We start from the raw sequence: 23,133 nt of genomic DNA on the forward strand, positions 1-23,133 counted from the left end.
TTGATTGTATAAAAATGTGTATTTTATGATGAATTGTATTAATAATCTGTGATTTACACCAGAACACTGTTAATAGATGACTCTATAATATATGCAATACAGAGAGAGTCTTGTTCCAGTCTCATTATAGTCCTAAGTATATATGATCAACTCTAATAGAATCAGGTGAATTACCAGCCAATGAGAACATAACTTAGGGTATATATATCCCTACTAAGTAATAGAATGTCACTCCTGATGAAACCTATGTGGTGAAACGCGTAGAGTGACGCTCTATCCCTGAGACGGCCAGAACCCCAGGAAGTGGACGCGGCAGATGACATCACTTCCGGTGTTTGGAACGCACCGGTGAAACGCACGCCACGAGAGAGGGGAAGCTGAGATACCATCCACCCGGCCGGAGAGATCCATTGAGATCTAAATGCTTAACTATATTTGAAACCATGTGAGTGTAAACTTGTTTTACTTACCTTCTATAAATTATACATACAGTCTGCACTATGTCCAGTTGTATCTTTTAATAAGGTTCCTGGGAGTCCATATATACGGGGCTACATTGACTTCTGCATCTCCTGGAGACTGAGTGACTAATAAGAACGCCTTAAAAGATACCTTTATGTGCCTGCAAAACCTCACATGTTTGTGAGTATATATTGAGAGCAGTGTCATCTTTATTTGAGTTTATCCATTTTTACCCTAACAATATTGCACTATCACCATTGTATTCTTTTTTACATATATTGCGCTTCCCGGAGACTCCATCGCTACTATACCCCGCTTTAAGGACACTCACTTTAAGTACACTCGAGAGTAAGGACGTATCGCCCAATAGGCAAACGGCATCTCGCGCATGCGACTGTCAGCACGTCCTGAACAGCAATACCGGCTCCCTACCTGTACCGAAGCTGTGCGCAAGTAGGGAGACTATAGAGCCTGTTACAAATGTCTTATTTACATTAGTTATGCACGTATATGACGATTGCAGTACAGTACATGCATCAATAAAAGGGAAAAAAAAGGTAGTGCTTCACTTTAAGTACATTTTCGCTTACATACATGTCTGGACCCATTGCGTACATTAATACGGGGTATGCCTGTATGTATATATATATATATATATATATATATACAATGAGGGTCTGCGCTTGTGTGATCCCCTGAAGAAGTCTGTTAATCAGATGAAACGCGTAGGGAAGGTGTGCAGTGGACTTTTCAACGCTTGCAATTGAATTGCTGAATATCTATACCGGTCCGGTATTAAGAACGGTTCCCGTGACGTCATCCGCTGGTCCGCGACTTCAACCGTCCCCGGTGGGAACTAAAAAGCAACTGGTTGGTGTGCACCGGGGGAGAGACCATCGTGGAGTGCCTGATTCGTCAGTTCCTGCAGGCAGTGAACAACGGAGGCAGCTATCTGTTCCAGTGGAGCCACGGAGGGACTTCAACAGCAAAGCAGCGTTTCCTGGTCCTAGGAGCATGAGTATTACTCATACAATGCTTTTAATTGTTTTATGTTTGTGAGTTCATTTTTATTGAGATTTTTGGGAATTAAATATATCGATTTTTGCACAGTAATGCACTAGGATTTGGCGCTTTTTTTTCTTATATTTTTATATATATATATATATATATATATATATATATATATATATACATACATACATACATACATACATACATACATACATACATACATACATACATACATACAGTGTTCGACAAACCTATACATTTGCTTGCCCCGGGCGAGTGGATTTAAACCCCGGCCGAGTAAATATTGGCCCAAGCAGCACACGTTTGGTACTAGGTGGCGAGTAGATTTTTTTGTGTGGCAAGTAGATTTTTTGGTGATTTGTCAACCACTGTATATATATATATATATATACACATATACACATATACACTATCATACCCGACTATATATTAGTGCAGGGGAGCGCAATATTTTCCCCCTGCACCCTCCTGCCGGCTGTCCTTCTCTCCACGCTCCCCCTCCCACTTACCTTGGTTCCGGCGTTTGGGCATCATGACATCACGTTGCCATTTGACACCGCGTTGCCATGGTGATGCGTCTCCAGATGCCGGCGGAACCACAGTAAGGTTTACAGAGGCCTTCGCCGCTTTCCCGGCACTCAATTTAAGTGCACTAGAGAAGCTCGCGGGGCCTCTGTAAACCCCGCGCCCTCCAGTTTGCGCACTGCTGTATTAGTGGATTACCCATCTTTACACATCTGCTCATGTCCAATAAGATTTGGCATGTATACTCCATAGAAGCTGAAATATATATCACTAAGGTTTGTGCTGTTTATCATTACACAACACTGGTGACCTGATCCTAATAGGGTAATACCAGCTCACTATAGGGCATTGACCCAGAGTAACCCTGTAACAGCTACATATGTGACAGGACGGTTTACCTGAACAACTGACAATTGTATGACTCAAAAAAAGAAGATTTTTGTGTGCCAAGAACATCAGCATATCAATTTATGGTATCGGTTATATGTTTTATATAATACTCACTATATCGGTACCTAAAATAAAGGAAATTTTTTTTGGTGTATACAGCGCTAAAAATGTATAAATGTGCAATACTAATATTGAACAACAAATTTATAAACACAATGGTGAGGCAAGGCTGCCAGGAAAACTAACCCAAACACAGTTAGTGAAAGACACAAAGAAAACAATACAGACCGGCGCCTTCTAGGCGCCGGTCTGTATTGTTTTCTTGGTACCTAAAATAAGATATTACTTACCTACTTTATGCCTTGTATATAAGACTCAGAATAAGGACTTAGAATTCACATGTATGTCACTTCCAGGCAAATAGAGGTCTATACTAGTACAGTATATTGGCTTTACATATTAGGATGTTAATTGATGGTGTTTATACACTCTTACCCCCAATACCTACTAACGGGGTGGCCTATTTTTCTCCACTGGTCATTGTACCAGAGGTTGTTAAACATTGATTCAACAGGTGTTGAAGGTTACAGTCCTGCGTCGTCGTTTCACTCAGTACATATTTTAATGATTAGGTTAATAAAGTTGCTTTTAATAATGTCACAATACATCCACTAAGGGGGGAGAGTGCCCATTTATTTATTTATAAAAATGTTTTACCAGGAAGTAATACATTGAGAGTTACCTCTCGTTTTCAAGTATGTCCTGGGCATAGAGTTATAAAAATACATGGTTACATTAAAAGAACAGGGTTATACAGTCACTTCACAGACATTTCATGGACAGAGAGAGTTTGAAAATTGGGTACAGGGGATAAAGGGCTTGTGATTTTCCGATTGAAATAGAGCAGCTTTAACATCACCAAATAGCAGTGAACGGCACAAACGGCTCACACCCTTTGGCTGCGCCTCAGGCTGTCCGCCTTTGGGGCAATGCAGATGTACACTGGGGTGGGGTTGCACACTGGGGTTTACTTGTCTCTACACAGTATATTGTACTTAACTTTACCCAGAGGAGCACCATCCCCATCTCCATATATTAGCTGAGCGAGGTTTCCCCTCTTTTTTGTTTGTGTTTAATTATTTATACACTATTCTAAGTATCCCTTTTAATTTAGCTGATAAAACCAGGTTTTCACTTACTTTTGCACATACCCTGATTTCTAAATACTCATTGCTTGTCTAATTCATACATAATTTCGTTTCAAAAGACATGGAATTCGTTAATATAAACTCTATTGTCTATTTAAGAAGAAACTAGTTTTGATTCAAGAAAGTTACAGTATCATGGAAAACCTATGGAATTTCTGTATTTATCATTGGGGTTCACAGACTTATTCTTGCCACTATATATGTTCCTATAGAACATAAACAGTAGTTTTATTTTTTAGATAAAATCATATAACATATCGAAGTCCATGCATCTCTTCACCTTGAAGGTTAATGTGCAATAGTGCTGAGTGGGGGCACTATCTCAGAAACACCCATTTAAGTCAATGGATGATTCTGTGCCATAATGCCCTAATCTTCACTATAGTACATTAATAAATAACCCCATTTGTGAGTTCATTTTGTGGTTGTGGTCAATGGACAGTAATTCCAATTTGTTAATGAATACAGGCTTGTTGTGTAGGATATGTATTATTTTTAAATGCGACATGTTATTCTTGGTGTGTACATGCACCAATCTGTTCAGAATTCTAAAATAGTTTTGGAAAATTGACTCAATACTCAAGAATATGAATTTTATCATTTAGTTATGGCTTTTGTCAATTGTCAAAGGAAATGTGTGAAATGAAAAGAAATTCAATTAAAGCAATATGTTTATTTACATTTTTTTGTAGTATGACAAACACCTTGCATGACCAAACAAAATAAATACAAATGCTTTGAACAAGAATGCCTTTGTAATTCCACATAAAGGTTCAAGTAAGTTTGACAACAACACACTGAATCATTGATATCCTAGTTTATTATGTCATCAGAATCCCTCAGAGCAATCACCTCATATTTGCCCATGTACTTTTCTATTTAGTCAAGAGACTGTACGTAAGAAAATACAGTTTTTTTTCAGACAATGCTATCCCTATGTTCTGTCCAAAAACACAAACTACACTTCTATTTTGCAACCTAGCGTTCTGCTTTCATTTCCTCAGACACACAATCCACAAACGTCTGACGAATCTGAAAATAAACATGAGGGAATGCTGCGTTCTAAACGACTGAATAACTGCATGTTGTGCTATACTTGAGTACATGAATTATAAAAATAAACACGTTTTAAACCTTGGAATGGATAGTACTGTAAATCGAAACAATATATGCTAATCTCATAAACTCCATGAACACCACCATGGAGTACCACAATTTGCCCCCTCACATGTTTTTGATTTGCGTCACTGGCGTAGGTACGAAGCTTGCTGTTTGAGCTTCCTCCATCTAACACTAATCTCTTGAAAGACACCTAAGACATGGTTGATTTAACGGACCTCTGCACCATTTATTGGTGCAAACTTTGATACATCTACTCAGACTGCTGCAGCAAGGATCTCTTTCCCTAGTGATGCAAAGTAATACTGAAACAGTGTACGAAAGAAAAGAAGTGCATGCTCCCACAGTGTGATTCTGCGATTTAATAATGATGCCATTAAAACAAAAGATTTTTTTGCAAATAAAAACAGCTTCTCTGTCAAATGAGTGGTTTAGACAGGCTATTGAAGGGTCTCTCCTCCGGTCTGAGCATTTGTTCCGCTGTTGAACGCTTGTTCCGAGTGCACCTCTGCCTTCTTAACAGGTGACTGTTTGTTTCAGACATTGCTTACTGAATGATCAGTTGTTCTTTCCCTACTCGCTTCGTCGCTATAGCCCCTTCATCAGTGGAAACTACATATTTAAAGGGTTCTGTTGTCTTGGTAACCTACCATGTGATTGTAGGAAACCATGACAGCCACATTAAACAGATAAGACACTGCTAATCAATTTCAGTGTTGATGATGATGGCACAAGTTAATATAAATTGATAACACTGCGGTCACTGAAAAATCCATTTTCATTGACTTCCAGCGAACCAAGCCATCGCTCTGCCGTGTTGCTCCTATAGGTGTACATGACGGATTCAATACACTTGTTTTGACGCGATGTTTTGCGTATCGCGTCGCCGGGACGATAAGCATGGCCTCAGACCGGAGGAGAGCCTCTTCAATATCCTGTCTAAACCATTCATTTGACAGAGAAGCTGTTTTTATTTGCACAAAATGAGAGTGCAATCAATCCTTTGTTTTAACGGCCTCATTTACAATGAAATGAATCCCACTCTGTGGGAGCACGCGCTTCTTATATTCTCTTATTTAAACATGCAGCATTTCCGTATCACCAGTTTTGCTTTTTTATCATTTACATTAAATTTGAGCACACTATTTATATTTTGGACTGTATTTTACATTATCTAAAAAATCTTTTTTCTAATTTAATTCACTCTACATTTTTCATGATGGACTTTTGAATTAGTTGTACACACACACACACACACACACACACACACACACACACACACACACACACACACACACACACACACACACACACACACACACACACACACACACACACACACACACACACACACGCTATTTTTCACCAGTAATGCCTCATTAACATTTTGAAGCATTACATTTATCATGGACTTACTTTTTTCTCTTTATTCTTGTTATTTATTCTAAACATATATAGTGTACCATACTGTATATATATTTTTTATGACTGCACTGAAATGTATCAAATATTATACTACTAGCTGTACCCGGCATAACATAACATACGCCAACCTAGCAGATCTTAAAGGTTATTAATCTTTGTTTTCACCCCTCCCTGTAATGCCTTCCTGTCTCTTGTCCCCTCTTCCCAACCTTAGGCCTGGGACATAGTAACTTGAAGCTCGCTGAGGCGCGCTTCTGTTCTGCCTCGCCTGCTGAAAATTGAGCTTTTTCCAGTCCTTGCAGGCGCGACAGTGAGCGCGCTCTGGGGGCGGAGGCGGAGCGGGAGGCGGGGTTAGGCCCCCGCTCCCATTTGATGGGAGCGGTCACATGACCGCTCCTACGCTTCCCGAGCGCCAAATTTGAAACTTCCCTGTCTATTCCAATTTTCTGAGCCTCCGCACGCATCAGCGCGCATGCGGAAGGGGAAACTATAGCCGCTCCTGATGAGAGATGCAGGGGGTTTGTGCATCTGCTCAGCGCGGCTCAGCCCGCCTCAGCGAGCTTCCATTCACTATGTCCTAGGCCTTACTCTCTCCTCCATCATGCCCTGCCTTACTGTGTGTGCTCCTTTTCTCTGTGCACTCTACACTCCCTCCTCTCCTACTCATCTCATCTGTCTCCTCCCCTCCTTGCTATCTGCCCTCCCCTCTGTCATGGCAGCACTCCCTTCTGCCCTATGTGCACACTGCTCTCCATTCCCTTCTTGTCATCCGTCTCCTCTCCCCTTCTTTCTGTTGCTGCTGTCTCTTGCTTAGCAACGCTGTAACAGGTGAACCTTTGTATGGAAACATACACAAGCCATACATATCATTCATGCACTTCTATATTATAGTGACACACACACAAATGTGAGCTTTACTATTTCATGTGGTTGCTTGAAATGGAAGTAACTTATGGTGTATGAAAACCACAGTTTCCTGAGAACTTTCCTTGGTAAACACTTAATGTAAAAAGTTTAAACAAGGATAACTGGTTTCCAACATATCACTGATTTGCAAACATAAATATATAAAAAGAAAAAAGGTTGCACCCAAGTGTAAAAACTTTACCTTTGTGACAAGTTTAACATAGAAACCTTGTTTTTGAGAGATTAAAAAACAGCAGGGGTTTGTGGTTTCACGCTTTAAATCTGAATATAAGAAGCATTTCATATGATGCTTTATTCAAAATGTAATAGGTCAAAAACAAAAATAGGTATTGGCTACCACAGCTGTGCGCAAAATGGGGGGCGCACCCCCCGGGGCGGTGGGAGATTTTGCTGGCGCGGGCTGTTGCAGAGATCCCGCACTCTTCCCCCAGGCATTTAAATTAATGCCGGGGTATCGCGCGAGACCCCTGCGCAAAAAAAAAAAAAAACACTTGCCGGGATTCAGATGCTGTGACGCGTCTCTATGGCATCGTGACGTCAGATGACACCGCGGGGTCATGTGACGTGACCGGCGTCAAATGACGTCGCAGGTCGCATGACCTGACGGCACGTGACTCCGTGACGCGACTAGATGGGGGGGAGGGGCACAGCTTCGGCACAGGCCAGACAGGGGGGCGCAGCTGGAAACGTTTGCGCTCCTGTGGGCTACCACATTGTAATTAACATAAAAATGTTTTTTGTTTTTTTTCCCAACCAAAAATGTATTTATTTTTCAGATAATTGCTTTTACTGTACACCTATTTATTTTTTATATTGTTACATCTCACAATGCTTGGTAGATATATTGATGGTGGGTCATATTTATTGTTTTAACAGTTTATTTTGAAAATAAAAATCATAAATTATCATCAAGGTGAATGGGGAAGGATACAAAATTAATAGGGATAAGGAAAGGGAGGATGAGGGGGTAATGGTATATATGTATGTACAAAGGTTCAGCTGTTACAGGGTTGCTAAGCAACGAGAGTAAGGAGGGGGGAGGAGACAGAAGGGGAGAGAAGACAGAGAGACAGCAAGGAGAGGAGACAGAAATGCTTCTTAAATTCAGATTTAAACCACAAATTCATGCTGGTTTTTTTAATCTCTCAAAAACAAGGTTTCTTTGTTAAACTTGTCACAAGTAAAAATGTTTTACACTAAAGTGTACACAAAACAAAACAACATTTGGTTGCAAAATCAGTTATATGTTGGAAACCAGTTATCCTTGTTTAAACTTTAGCGTTTAGTCTTTACCATGGAAAGTTCTCAGGAAACTGTGGTTTTTATATACCATGCGTTACTTCCATTTCAAGCAACCACATGAAAAGGTTAAGCTCGTACTAGTTTTACATTTTTCTGTCCATCTGTGCTAGTAAAATATATCTATGCAATAGATGTTCTACTTTTTACCAATGAATTTCTAGACAGAGAAGCAGTGAGGAAGCACCAGAGATTATACATTAGCAGTTTAGGCTGTATAATGGCATTCCCATAATGTGAAACGTCTCCTTATGATAAACGGCTCACCAGAATGTTTCTGCAATATTCTGGGATTAGTTCGGCTGTTTCTATTGTGGAACATTGATTATCGTGCTATTGTGGTCAACTTTGGAAGAGTGATAGATAGCCCCAATATAGTGCTAGCCAGGAACAAAGTATACATTTGTGTGCGTGTATAACTATAATATATAACAGTGTATATAATACAATATATATATATATATATATATATATATATATATACACACACACATATATATATATATATATATATATATATATATATACATATATATATATACACACACACACACACACACGTTTCCGTACAGGGCAGTTATTCAACGATTATAAAAGAAGGTAGGAGAGACAGCAAGGAGGGGAGGAAAGAGACAGAAAGCAGGAGACTCTCTGACGGCAGTGCCGGAAGTCAGCTGGGCTAAGCATCCGGTGCGAGAGGGAGGCCCGGTACGCGCGAGCAGCCAGAGTGGGACAGACAGGTTCCAGCAACGGGGCAGAGCCGGTGGCAACTGCTGTGACCTGCCGGTGGCAAATGCTGGGCCCCCCGCAGTCCGGCCAGCCGCCGGGCAGCCACACCGCCTCGCTCTATTGGGGCGGTTGGGGTATATTTGTATATGTATTGCCCTGCTATTAGCTGTTTAGCTGTATTTAGCCTACACTGTATGTTTGCTATCAATTTTCAGGGGTGCCTGATTTGACCAGTTATAGGGGAAGGGAGGCTTAGGGAAGTACCTCTGGGACCTTTTGGACCAGGGGGAATGGGCCAGATGAAGAGGTAGTCCCTCGAAACGTCGCCCCCCTAGCATACTTTCCGTTCTCCGTTTTTTGTGTATATTCCTTGTGTTTCATGTTTTTTCCTCTTTTCCTTCCCCCCCCCCCCCCCCCCCCCACCCACCCCTCACTTTGTGACATGCCCATTTGTGATACTGGTTTCTGCAAACACATTTTATTTATTTCTGGTTCGTTTTATTATTAAATGTTTATTCTGCATTAAAACTGTTTTCATCATTTATCTATTAGACATGGGGTGGGGAACGTCCGGCCCGAAATCATTTGGTCCGGCCCCCGGGAAGCAAGCCTGCAAGAATGGTTTAAAAAAAATAAAAATTTAAACTCCCCCTCTCCTGATTGGCTGCCCGTGCTGTCACTCTGCCAAGATTTTTTTTTGGCCCGCCTCTTCCTACAGCACTGCCCCCCTCCCTTCTTTCCTCCAGTAATGCCGGGCTCCTTAGGCTCCGCCCCTCCCTTTAGGCCCCGCCCCTCTGTCCCTCAATTTAGGCTCCGCGGGCCTGCCAGTCTCTCAGCTGCACTGGCTACCTATGCAGCTCCAGCAGTCCATCCACGGGCCCCAGGTAACCCACATGCCCCCTTATACCCCCTCCCAGACACCTTACCCACCCCAAGGGGGGAGAGGCCTTATTAGTGTGTGTGTTTACAGAGGTGGGCTTATTGTGTGTGTGTGTGTCACTGTGTGTGTGTCTGGCACTGTCACTGTGTGTCTGGCACTGTCACTGTGTGTCTGGCACTGTCACTGTGTGTGTCTGGCACTGTCACTGTGTGTGTCTGGCACTGTCACTGTGTGTGACTGTCACTGTGTGTGACTGTCACTGTGTGTGACTGTCACTGTGTGTCTGTCTGTCTGTGTGTGTGTCACTGTCTGTGTGTGTGTGTCACTGTCTCTGTGTGTGTGTCACTGTCTCTGTGGGTGTGTCACTGTCTCTGTGGGTGTGTCACTGTCTCTGTGGGTGTGTCACGGTCTCTGTGTGTGTCTCACTGTCACTGTCTGTGTGTGTGTGTCACTGTCACTGTCTCTGTGTGTGTGTCACTGTCACTGTGTGTGTGTGTGTGTGTGTCACTGTGTGTCTCACTGTCACTGTCTGTGTGTGTGTGTCACTGTCACTGTCTCTGTGTGTGTGTCACTGTCACTGTGTGTGTGTGTGTGTGTGTCACTGTGTGTCTCACTGTCACTGTCTGTGTGTGTGTGTCACTGCCCCTGTCTGTGTGTGTGTCACTGTCTGTGTGTGGCAGCAGCCGCCTGAGGTGATTAAGGACCTGAGTATCACCAGGGCGGCGTGGGTAAGCAGCGCTCCGGGGGGGAGAGGGTATAAGAGGTGTGGGGGATGGGGGGGGAGGAGGGGGTATAAGAGGCTTGGGGGATAGAAGAACGAGTCTGCGGTGGGAGAGACACCTCACTACCGCCTCTCCTCCTCCTCCCCACACCGGGCAGCAGTTGTGGAGGGTACCTGCTCCGATTCTCCCCTGTTCCGCTCCCCCCCCCCGTGCACTTACACGGCCCTCCTCCCCACACCGGGTAGCAGTTGCGGAGGAGGGCACCTGCTCCGATCCCCCCTGCTCAGATTCCCCCCCATGGGCACTTACACGGTCCTCCTTCTCCCCACACCGAGCAGCAGTTGTGGAGGGAACCTGCTCCGACCCCCCCCCCCGATCAGATTTCCCTCCCCCTGTGTGTGTCTGAGAGAGAGAGAGTGTGTGTGTGTGTCTGAGAGAGAGAGAGTGTGTGTGTCAGAGAGCCTGTGTGTGTTAGAGAGTGGAAAAGAAGGGAGCCCCACGCCCCCTGGTACTCTTTGATAAAGCGCGCCAAGTCGTGCGAAACGCATAAGAGTGGGTCTATGTTGCTTTTGTGCCATTAAAGCTTTTGCAGTTATCTGAGTGGTCCCGGTCTGTTATCTTCACCACTGGGCAGTTGCACCGCCTTACCTTCTACTGTATCCTGTGTCAGAGTGTGTGTGTCAGAGAGTGGTGTGTGTGTCTGAGAGAGAGAGTGTGTGTGTCAGAGAGAGAGAGAGTGTGTGTGTGCGCATCTGAGAGAGAGAGAGTGTGTGTGTGTGTCAGAGAGAGAGAGAGTGTGTGTGTCAGAGAGAGAGAGAGAGAGAGAGAGTGTGTGTTTGAGAGAGAGTGTATGTCAGAGAGTGTGTATGTCTGAGAGAGTGTGTCTGAAAGAGTGTGTGTCTGAAAGAGTGTGTGTGTCTGAAAGAGTGTGTGTGTCTGAGAGAGTGTGTGTGTCTGAGAGAGTGTGTGTGTCTGAGAGAGTGTGTGTGTCTGAGAGAGTGTGTGTGTCTGAGAGAGTGTGTGTGTCAGAGAGGGAGTGTCTGAGAGAGGTCTCTGAGAGAGGGAGAGTGTGTGTCTGAGAGAGGGAGAGTGTGTGTGTCAGAGAGAGAGTGTGTGTGTGTCTGAGAGAGAGAGAGAGTGTGTCAGAGAGAGTGTGTATGTCTGAGTGTGTCTGAAAGAGAGAGTGTGTGTCTGAAAGAGTGTGTGTGTCTGAAAGAGTGTGTGTCAGAGAGAGTGTGTGTCAGAGAGAGTGTGTGTCAGAGAGTGTGTGTGTCAGAGAGTGTGTGTGTCAGAGAGTGTGTGTGTCTGAGAGAGTGTGTGTCTGAGAGAGGGAGAGTGTGTGTCTGAGAGAGGGAGAGTGTGTGTCAGAGAGGGAGAGTGTGTGTCTGAGAGAGGGAGAGTGTGTGTCTGAGAGAGGGAAAGTGTGTGAGAGAGGGAGAGTGTGTGAGAGAGGGAGAGTGTCAGAGAGCGAGAGTGTGTGTCAGAGAGAGAGCGAGAGTGTGTGTCAGAGAGAGAGAGAGTGTGTGTGTCAGAGAGAGAGAGAGTGTGTGTGTCTGAGAGAGGGAGAGTGTGTGTCAGAGAGGGAGAGTGTGTCTGAGAGAGGGAGAATGTGTGTCTGAGAGAGGGAGAGTGTGTGTCTGAGAGAGGGAGAGTGTGTGTCTGAGAGAGTGTCTGAGAGAGGGAGAGTGTGTGTCTGAGAGAGGGAGAGTGTGTGTCTGAGAGAGGGAGAGTGTGTGTCTGAGAGAGGGAGAGTGTGTGTGTGAGAGAGGGAGAGTGTCTGAGAGAGAGTGTGTCTCAGAGAGAGAGAGTGTGTGTGTGTCTGAGAGAGAGTGTGTCTGACAGTCTGAGAGTGTGTCTGACAGTCTGAGAGTGTGTCTGACAGTCTGAGAGTGTGTCTGACAGTCTGAGAGTGTGTCTGACAGTCTGAGAGTGGGTCTGACAGTCTGAGAGTGGGTCTGACAGTCTGAGAGTGGGTCTGACAGTCTGAGAGTGGGTCTGACAGTCTGAGAGTGGGTCTGACAGTCTGAGTGACAGTGGGTCAGAGAGAGAGAGTGGGTCTGAGAGTGAGCGGGTCTGAGAGAGAGTGGATCTGAGAGTCTGAGCGAGAGAGTGGGTCTGAGAGTCTGAGAGAGAGAGTGGGTCTGAGAGTCTGATTTCCCTACCCCCTGCCCGATGTCTGTGTGTGTGTGCACGTGTGTGTGCATTTGCGTGCGCACAGACACCAACCCACAGTCAGTCAGTCACCCACCACCCAAGAGTCAGTCAGTCACCCAAAGAGAAGCAGTTCGAGCCATCATATTAGGGGTGAGTTCATTAAATGTTTGACCAAATATAGCAGGCTAATTTTTAAGTTGATAATTTTGGATGGCCCTCGAATGATTTTATAAATATCAAAATGGCCCTTGGCAGAAAAAAGGTTCCCCACCCCTGTATTAGACAGTGAGTGCTGGTACTTACGTAGATTTGTTAGTACTATACAGGGGAATAAGGGTCCCCTTTTGTTCCGTGCACCCTGCAATTGCATAAATTTAACACTATCAGAGTGCTGTCTATCGTCCCCTTTTACCCTTATGTTATTATACTGTTCTCATTCACTGTTCCTTCAATGGACAAGCACAGCTCCATCGGTACCAACAACGTGGTCCTTCCCCTTACCAGGCCCCACACACAAACTTGCATGGCAGCTGCATGGCTACTCCACTATATAGGTGCCATGGTAGCCTGGACAAGGAATATTTTAGTACAAAAAGAGAATGAAAAACAATCTTCAACACAATGGTTTTTTAATTTAATTTTTTAAAACTAGGTTGAGAGAGATGGTTTCAATGAAGGAAAAAAGAAATGGTAATAAGTATAAAACAGCCAGAAAAAAAATGAATCATTATTTCCCTCCTAGGTGAACAAGAGGGGATCTCCAGAGCTAAACAGCCATAGTGGAATAATCTCTAATTCATTGGGGAGCTACTTTCTCCATTCAAGAATATTCCAGGGAAATTGCTTCTCTTAGTCATCTAGAAATTAAAGATTGTACACAATATAAATACCTTTTGACTTTCTCCATGATCCTCTGAAAGCAAATTAACAGCTACTGTAACTAAATCCAAGAAATGTAATTATTTGTCCTTCTTTGGATTTGGACAGTGACAGAAATACTATTTCTTGGTTCATAGAGAATGTAAAAAAATATTTTAGTCTGAATTGTTATCTAGTTATTAGATTTGTAAATAGGTACATGTTAGAAGTGCTACTACCAGTGTAGCAAATAATAATTGAAAATGCGATATAAAGTGATCTAATAATGTTAAAGTGAATCCATATAAATATACACTTGACAAGTGTGTTACTGCTTCAACTGCAAAACGAACTGCTTGTGCAGTATTTATAGATACTTTTTTCAAAAATGGTGAGTGCAGTCACAGATTGTTCCACAAAAGAAGAATATAGAAAGAATAAAAAATATGCAGTGTAATAGGTTTGTGAAAAATGGGTGATCCCAACAAACGCCAAATGTTTGCACTCACATGTCACCAGTTTAATATAGGAGGCATCTTTGGAGGTCGGACTCCTCTGGCTGAACTTGAGGCAACTCAGGATGTAAAGTGGAAGGAATGAGTAGGAGTTGTTCCACTCGATTTTTCCATCCGGACACTAATATTTCTACTGATTGTTGCATGGATTGATTACAGGCATCCAGTGTGTCTTGCATTAAAGATTTCATCTATTAAAACATTTTGCCACAGTCTCGGGATAAATGTTCTCGAGTGAGCTTTACAATATCTCTCGCACATAACTCCCTTTTGTATTTAACCAGGCAAAGTATCTTTTCAATCAAGACATGCTAAATTATTTTATTTTAATAGGCTCTTTGCTGGCTTTGGAACCATCAAAGAAGGCGGGGGTAAAATATTCTGGTTCTCGTCAGCATCTGGATTAGACATCTTGTGGTCATAAGTGTTGCCTAAACAAAGAATGAACTAATAGTGTCCTTTTTTTGGCAGATTCAAAATAACTACGGCTTACTTTACATATTGTATGTATGACCTTTGGCAAACTCACGCAAACGTCTGCACGAGGTACTTCTGCACCATTGGCACAATTAAATGGACAGCTGCACGAGGTGATAGGCATACTTAAGTTAACTGCTGCACTTCATAAATGCCAACTCTCAATTGTTGTATGAGAATTAAAGAGGATATTAAGTGAGGTGCTATATCCTACAATGTCTGTTATATTTGCCCATTGGCAGACTTAAGGGAACTGTTGCTCAGGTTTCAAACTGCTACCAACTGTTATAAAAGGCATGAATGCAAGCTTCTATTATAGAACATGAAATGTATATACATAAGACCGAAAGATGAAAGATGGATCTTGAAAGGCATACAGTACTATAGAAGAAGCAAACCACTTCACAGTTCTTAACTGCAGGTCAAGAGGCGCTGTTGGATCTCTGCTTGCCCATTACAAGCAGACCCTGCTAGCAGCACATGGAATCTCCAGCCAAGAATATTAGCTCTGGCACTGCAGTGACAACATAGTGAACAACTAGTGCGTGACTGCACCAAACGCACTTCCGCCAAAGCGTGCAGATGCTTGTGTTATACCTCTGCCCAAGTGCGAGTACTGGGACATTCCTCAAGCTCGTACAGCACGCCTGCCAGAACCTGCGTCGGACCGAAGGTAGAATAAAAAACACTAGAGTGCTACAGGAGGAGGCTCTCATATCCAGGACTATCCAGTGAAAAGCCTGTATCCTACCACAAGGGAGAGGGTTTACACATTTCATTTGAAAAAAATTAAATTAAATTAAAACAAAGATAAACACTATACAATATACAAAGTAAGCGCTACCAATGTGGTGGCCTATAATAAACCTAATTAATGAGTGCTGCATGAAAGAGGAACTGTTCCCAGTTACAGGTGAAATAGTGTCCAGGAAAAAATTAGCGCACCTCAGAAAAAATTGAGAAAGAAAATACAACAGTGAAGCAAGTTCACAACAAGGCTTGAGATGAAGTAAAGGTGAGATATGCACTTGCATGAAAGTGCCTGGGCCTACGCACTCAAAGGTATATTTTCCCCCACACAGGATGGCTTTTCAAGGAAAAAACATACCTCCTTGGAAAGGTAAAAAAAAAGGCTTTGCATTTTTAAATCCTCAACATTTGACTTGAATTATGATGATGTTTTCATTAATGAATGGTACTGCATTCTAGATAACTGCTCTTTCCAAATTATGCATCTTCTTATTTCGCATAGAAGACAATCTCTAAATATAATAGAAATTCAAAATAGGCTAGAAAAAAAATGGAACATTCTGATGAAGTAGTTATTAGAGATAAAATTAAAAGATAAACTAAATCAAATTGAAAGAGAAGTAATGGAAATGAAACAGAGTAAATACAAAAGAGATAAACAGGATTATGACCCGTGAAATTATATATATATATATATATATATAAAAATAAAAACAAACATCACAGCTTGCACTAAATGTACTGGTGCATATAGACATGTGCTAGTCTCAAATAATAGAAAAACAACATAACCATTCTCTCGTCCGGTAAAGAAAGACTGCACTTTACCGGACGAGAGAATGGTAATGTTGTTTATATATATATATATATATATATCTATATATATATATCTATCTATATATATATATAGATATATATATATACATATATATATATATCTATATATATATATATACACATACATACATACAGGTAAACCCCGTTATACCTCGGTCCACCCCGAGACCACCGCGTTAGTAACGGGGTCGCGCTAATTTTAAAAAAAATGGCCGCCGAGCGCCTGTTCGGGAGGGAGTGAGGAGGGAAGGAAGAGGTGTCCGGAAGCCCTACATGCGGGCCACATGCCTCCGCCCTCCCTCTCCCAGCCCCCTCCCTATCCCTCCCAGCCCCTTCCCTCTCCCTCCCAGGGCAAAGGGCCGTGCCCGTTAATTTAATACAGTACAGTATATGTTTAAAAAAAAAAAACTGCACTGGCACTGGTCTCCCTATCGACAGTGCCGGTCTGCCGGAAGTCATCAGCTCCAGCACGAGAGGGAGGCTTGGGGAACAGGTGATCAGCCGCCTGGACCCCCGCAGCATCAACCCCCCCATCCCCAGCACCGTCACCTCCCTCACCTCCCTCCCCCAGCACCATCACCCCCCCTCGCAGGACCGGGCCCCCTCGCCCCGCCGTAGCGCAGGGTCGTCCTGCCACTCCGCCGCAGCGCAGGGCCCCGCCCGCCACCCCCCCACAGCACAATGACGTCCCACCCCCCGCCCCGGGCCATACCGCCAACCTACCCCCACCTACCTGCCCCCCCGCGCTGCACCGGGCCATTCCACCAGCCCCCGCAGCATCGGGGGCCCCCGCAGCCATCACCCCCCTCCACCGCAGCACCACCCCCACCGGCATGCAGCGCCCCCTCCCCCTGCAGCCACAGGCCTCACCAATCATCCCCAAGGTAAGGCTGATTTATGTATATGTGTATTGGGAGGGTGTGTGTGTGTGTGTGTGTGTGTGTGTGTGTGTGTGAGCAATGAGCAGTGTGTGTGCAGTGTGTGCAGTGTGAGCAATGAGCAGTGTGTGTGCAGTGTGTGCAGTGTGAGCAATGAGCAGTGTGTGTGCAGTGTGTGCAGTGTGTGCAGTGTGAGCAATGAGCAGTGTGTGTGCAGTGTGAGCAATGAGCAGTGTGTGTGCAGTGTGTGCAGTGTGTGCAGTGTGAGCAGTGTGAGCAGTGTGAGCAGTGTGTGTGCAGTGAGCAGTGTGTGTAGTGAGAGTGTGTGCAGTGTGTGCAGTGTGTGCAGTGCGCAATTTTTTTTAAATTTTTTTTATTTTTAAAACGGTAGCCACGGGAAAACCGCGTTATAACCGAATCGCGGTATAACGGGGTTTACCTGTATATATTAAAAAAAAAACGAATATTAAAAAGGAGGTAGCAAAGTATCGGTTCTGGCAACAAAATTCTTCTAGAGAAAGAAGAGGGTGACCAGAAAGAGTGGAACACCCAAGAAACCGGAAGTAACGTCAGACGTCGGCTGGAACGGAGAGGACAGTCGCTGCAACCGAGGAGGGGTGGGAAGACTCATCAGCTGGCTCCGTTTTTGTGTGGATTCTGTCATAGGAGTTGTACCTGATTTTTATATACGTATAAAGAAGCCTTTTTTTTTTACCTTTCCAAGAAGGTATGTTTTTTTCCTTGGAAAGCCATTCTATGTGGAGGCAAGGAGGAAAAGATACCTTTAAGTGCCTGAGCTCAGGCTCTTTCACGCAAGTGCATATTTCACCTTTACTTCATCAAGAGCCTTTTTGTGAACTTGCTTCACTAAAGATAAACACTATCAATTTCTTTGTCACACAAGAATCCCAACATGCAGCATGCACCTTGTTTGAACAGGAAACCATGTGCAAGGTCTAAGTTATAGACCTTGTTTTAATGTCAAATTCAATGTTTATATGGGATGCAAGGTCAGTCTCCCTGCCCTTTCCTTAGATGGATTAAAATAATTAGAAATGAGAAAATTTTCACAATACGCAGGTACTGATAACTAACCCATAACACTTTGCCCCTTTGAGTCTAATCATTAAATCACACATGGTTGTATCGCACATCATAAAATACTCTTTTCTCTGGGACCTACAGTCAGACCAAGTTCTGGGGATAACATTCCAATCCCACATCCCAAATATCATAAACCTGTGACTAGTAATTAATGAATTACTACTCAAATATGGTTTCACTTGGGTTGCCTGACGAGAGGCTTAAGAAACACTGACATAACTTAATCCAACAAAAAAAAAGTCCATGGATATACTTCATTGCCAGGTTCCAGAGAACCAATGTGAAATGATTTGTGGTTGAATTATACACAAATGGTATTTTGCATTATAGGTCAACTGCATTTGTCATGTTATTTAAAAGAAAATACAATAATAATCTTTAAAAAAAAATCGTTAATTTAAGTTTACAAGGAAACCTTCATTTGAGTCAGAAAAGTTGTAATAAAACTGACTCACTGGAATAGAATCCTCACAAGACATCTGAGTGGATAAAGAACATGAAGAAATACGGAAAGATGCATCATATACTGTACTTGTACAGGGAATTCTATTTTACAGTGTGTTTGAGTCATTACTAAGCTCGTGTGGTATGGGTAGGACAGGTCAGACAGGAAAATGGGAAGATGAAATAGAAATAATGAAATACATTAGGAACTGTTTCAAAGGTTAACATTTGAATTACAGCCTTTAACTAGTGCAATCTTCCAATCTATTTCCATCAAATCTGAAAGGACGCAGGCGGCTTCAACCTCTGCTTCTGTGAGATCTGCTTAACATTTAAGCAGCAATATTAACATATTAAGTACAACAGAGATAGGGGTATATATGAGAGATACCGATGCAGCCTTGGAAAATCTGGGGCTTCCTGGCAGTCCCATTCAAACTGAATTGAACCACCACTGTGGTAATCCGATGGGCCATTAGGCTAAGGCCCCGCTCCCAGAGTCAGCGCACCCGCACTGCTGACAGGCGGTGCGCTGAGATACACAGACCGCGATATGCGGTCTGTAGGGAGCGGGAGCCAGAGCGGGAGGTGGGCGGGAGTGGGAGGTTTGACAGGAGGGACCCGCTACTCTCCCCCCCCTCCCTCCACGGGCTGCAGGAGGGACCCGCTACTCTCCCCCCCCTCCCTCCACGGGCTGCAGGAGGGACCCGCTACTCTCCCCCCCCTCCCTCCACGAGCTGCAGGAGGGAGCCGCTACTCACCCCCCCCTCCCTCCACGGGCTGCAGGAGGGAGCCGCTACTCACCCCCCCCTCCCTCCACGGGCTGCAGGAGGGAGCCGCTACTCACCCCCCCTACCTCCACGGGCTGCAGGAGGGAGCTGCTACTCACCCCCCCCTCCCTCCACGGGCTGCAGGAGGGAGCTGCTACTCACCCCCCCTCCCTCCACGGGCTGCAGGAGGGACCCGCTACTCTCCCCCCCCCCTCCCTCCACGGGCTGCAGGAGGGACCCGCTACTCTCCCCCCCCCCCTCCCTCCACGGACTCGGGCTGGAGCTGCTACACACACACACACGCAGGCACTCATACATACACACATACACACACACACACACAGGCAGGCAGGCACTCACGCACTCAGGCACACACAGACAGGCACGCACGCTGCTTTCACTCCACACTCCTCCCCGCTCCCCGTAGCCTCTCCTCCTCCCGAAGCCCCCTCTCCCCATTGGCTCACAGCCACACCACGTGACGCGTCAACGCTAGGAAACACCATTCTCTTGTGTCTCCTAGCGGCTGACGCGCCACAGCGTGTAGTCAGCTGTGCCGCCAGGGGGGACCGGGACGGCTCGCGAGGATTCCCCTGCTGGTGGGGAACTCGCGACATGGCCGCCCGCGCCAACGAGCGCAGCGGGACCGAGGCCTTAGTCTGGCTGCAGAAATCTCGCAGAAATGTTGCAGCATTACTGGGAGATAGCCATAGTATTTCAGCAGGCAAGTGTTTGGATACTGGTGGCTGCATCTGTACTACCCCATAAAGCAGTTCATTTCTGGCGCACTCCAGTAGGATAATAATAAAAAAAAAAATGTAGTTTGAAGTATTTTAAAGCACCAACAAAGGCTATTGACACAAAGAGTATTACAATTGCAGTAAAATCCATTTATTACACCAAAATAAGACTCGGTAGGTAATCACCCACCAGGGAAGAGGCAAGTGTAGTAATTGGTGTAATTAAAAAAATATATATATATATATATATATATATATATATATATATATAGAGTGCTTAATATTAAATATCTATCTAGTGCTTAATATTAAATGACATTTTTGTGCGCGTTTTGGAGCAAATTGCAGTATCTTCATGTAAACCCCTCAATATTTTTTCTTAAAATGGTATAGCTTTTACATTGTCCCCCTTTAGCTCTTTAAGGGCAAACAAAGGCAAACTGTTAAGTATTTATTTAGCAATGCCAATATATTATAAATTACAACTTTAGTTAATCTATGCAGATATACTATGTGGCCATATCTCGAGGGACATGTATAAAAAGCATTTAAAAAGATTTGTGTCTGCACTGTGTTGCACAGAAGAATATAATTTGTTGTAACGTTTTCAAAACAAATATAAATTGGCTTTTGAAAACTTGCAGTTCTGGATAGAGAAAAATGCAATTTGTAAAGTAAAATATTAGCAGCAGTTATAAAAACCTTAAAACAATTCCAGTAAATAACACTTCTTTTTTTTAACACAGATTTGGGAAATTCTGACATGGTAGCATAATTTGTATTAATCTATTAATAATTTCCATTGCGGGAAAGAAAGAAACCATATTGAAATATAATCTGTTCTCGAAACAAATCTTTGAGTCATTCAAATGAAGTGTGTTAAACCAAGCATCAGAATGTCATATACTGCATTTAAAAAAAACAAGTGAATACTTCTAGTATGGTTGAAAGTAAAAAATAATTTGCTACTAGATTGTAGGTTTTTATTATGATCTTTTAAACAATACCATTTGTAGCCTTGATTACTCATGTAGCATAACACAATGTCTAAGAAAAGTACGACGTCTTGAACATTTATGTACCAAGTACTAAGCCACTCAAGTCATGTTCGCTGGAAGCAAAAATAAAAGCATATAAGGAAGCTTACTTTTACTAAATATTAATGTTTTCCATTTTCTAAAATTGGGCACCCCTGCATATAAAGGGAACACTAGGAAATCGGTTGGCAGAATACTCGACGGAGAATATGTAGTTGATTACAGCAGTGAAAGATGTTTCAGGTACTGCAATAGCATGACGTAAACTTCAAATAAAACATTACTTCTGTATCACTGAAAAGCAGTAAGCAATGAATTGCATAATATTGATCTTTAAATAAATTTATGATCAGGAGTAACGTATAGGGCCAGGTCCATAGTGCCTTCGCCCGTGCGTGGCTGTGACGTCATCCGCTTCAAGTGGGTGCGTTTTTTGGCCATGGTCCGTGCGCCGTCCATGGTCGTGCCAGAGACGTCACGAAGCTGGTTCGCCTTCATTGGACGAACCACTCACGTGACCGGCCTGTGCCGCCAAGAAATCAGTTTGAACGGATTTCTTGCGCAACGCACGCTCCCTCCCGCTTCCGCACGCCGCAAGGACACAAACACTGACTTAAGGCAGTCTGTTCGCTCAGCGTGCGGACACCTCCGCACGGTCTGCTGTACCATGGCCCCAGCCAAAGGGAGACATGAATTCACTACTGTAGTTATGTTACACAAACATTTAAAAAAAAAAAAAATTTAATCCAAGCGGTTTTTTTTTTTAATGTAAGTATGTAGTATTTGAACAGCTTCATATGCAAACAAACTGCCATAAAAACCCTATGAAAATAGCAGAAACATTTTAGGAATTTAAAAATGCTTAAAGTTGGACTTATTATTTACGGTGTGTTACAATAATAGGCATTTTATATATTATTAAAGTTTCCATTGCTAAATATCACTGCTTCAGGAAAACACAAAGATATTGGATAAAAACGCACATTTACTCACCATTTTGATTTATACAGTACATAACCATGTACCCAAGTACTGTACTACTGCGCAATATTAGCCATATTGGTCACTGGCAAACTGTGGCTACTGTATGTTGTAGATTAGTGTGATACATTTTAATGGACTATGATCGTATCTTCACAGCTCTAGTTGCACTCAAGCTTTGAAAACCAAGTCTTTAGAGCTATACAGTTCTATAATCTACTAACCAAACTAGCTGCCTGAAATGAAGACCAAGACATTTTGCTCAGGGGAAAATGAATAGACTTACCTTTTTGCATACTTTTTCAAAATTAATTTCTTTCTGAAGAGCTGTTTTTGTCACATCATCAGGTTTCACCTCCTGTTGGTAAAATACATTTCTTCAATATATTTCCGTTTTTATAAAGTCACGTGTGCTTTAAAAATGTAAGTTTTACATGAGGATATATTTTGACTGGGCCAATGTCATTAAGTGGCCCTGGATAATGGACAGTAGCTTGTGGATATTAGCTGCCTTGAGTCTTTTAAACATAGTTTTTTCAGTAATTACGCATTGTGTTATGAAACCAAATGAAGCCTTAATGGATTGCACCTTACAGAGTGAATTTTGCTTTTATTGGTTTACAGTAATCTATTTGCAGCTGAAAAAGCCTAATTTGTAAATGTTCCCCCTTCTGTATTCCTGAAACATGCATCTAACACCATAAAAGCCATTTGTCGCTTGAGCAAAACATTTTTAGTCGTTTCTTTTAAAGATAAGGTCACAATTGACAATGTTCAGCTTTATGATTGAGGATCACAATTCTTTAGCAAAAATCTTAAAGGTCTCTTACCTCATTCTACATAAACGCCAACATCTCAATTGTATTCATG

At 43.1% G+C, this 23,133-nt stretch overlaps 1 protein-coding gene across 1 annotated transcript in view; it reads right to left on the reverse strand.

Annotated features, from left to right (window-relative positions):
- SRFBP1 (serum response factor binding protein 1) overlaps positions 1-23,133 on the reverse strand; it is an 86,171-nt gene that overhangs the window by 13,702 nt on the left and 49,336 nt on the right. Inside the window, exon 5 of the mRNA XM_075601035.1 lies at positions 22,550-22,640. Within this exon, the coding sequence (XP_075457150.1) occupies positions 22,550-22,640 (91 nt within the window). The remainder of the gene's footprint in view (positions 1-22,549; positions 22,641-23,133) is intronic.

Source organism: Ascaphus truei, chromosome 1 (genome assembly GCF_040206685.1).
Source record: "Ascaphus truei isolate aAscTru1 chromosome 1, aAscTru1.hap1, whole genome shotgun sequence".
Taxonomy (NCBI): domain Eukaryota; kingdom Metazoa; phylum Chordata; class Amphibia; order Anura; family Ascaphidae; genus Ascaphus; species Ascaphus truei.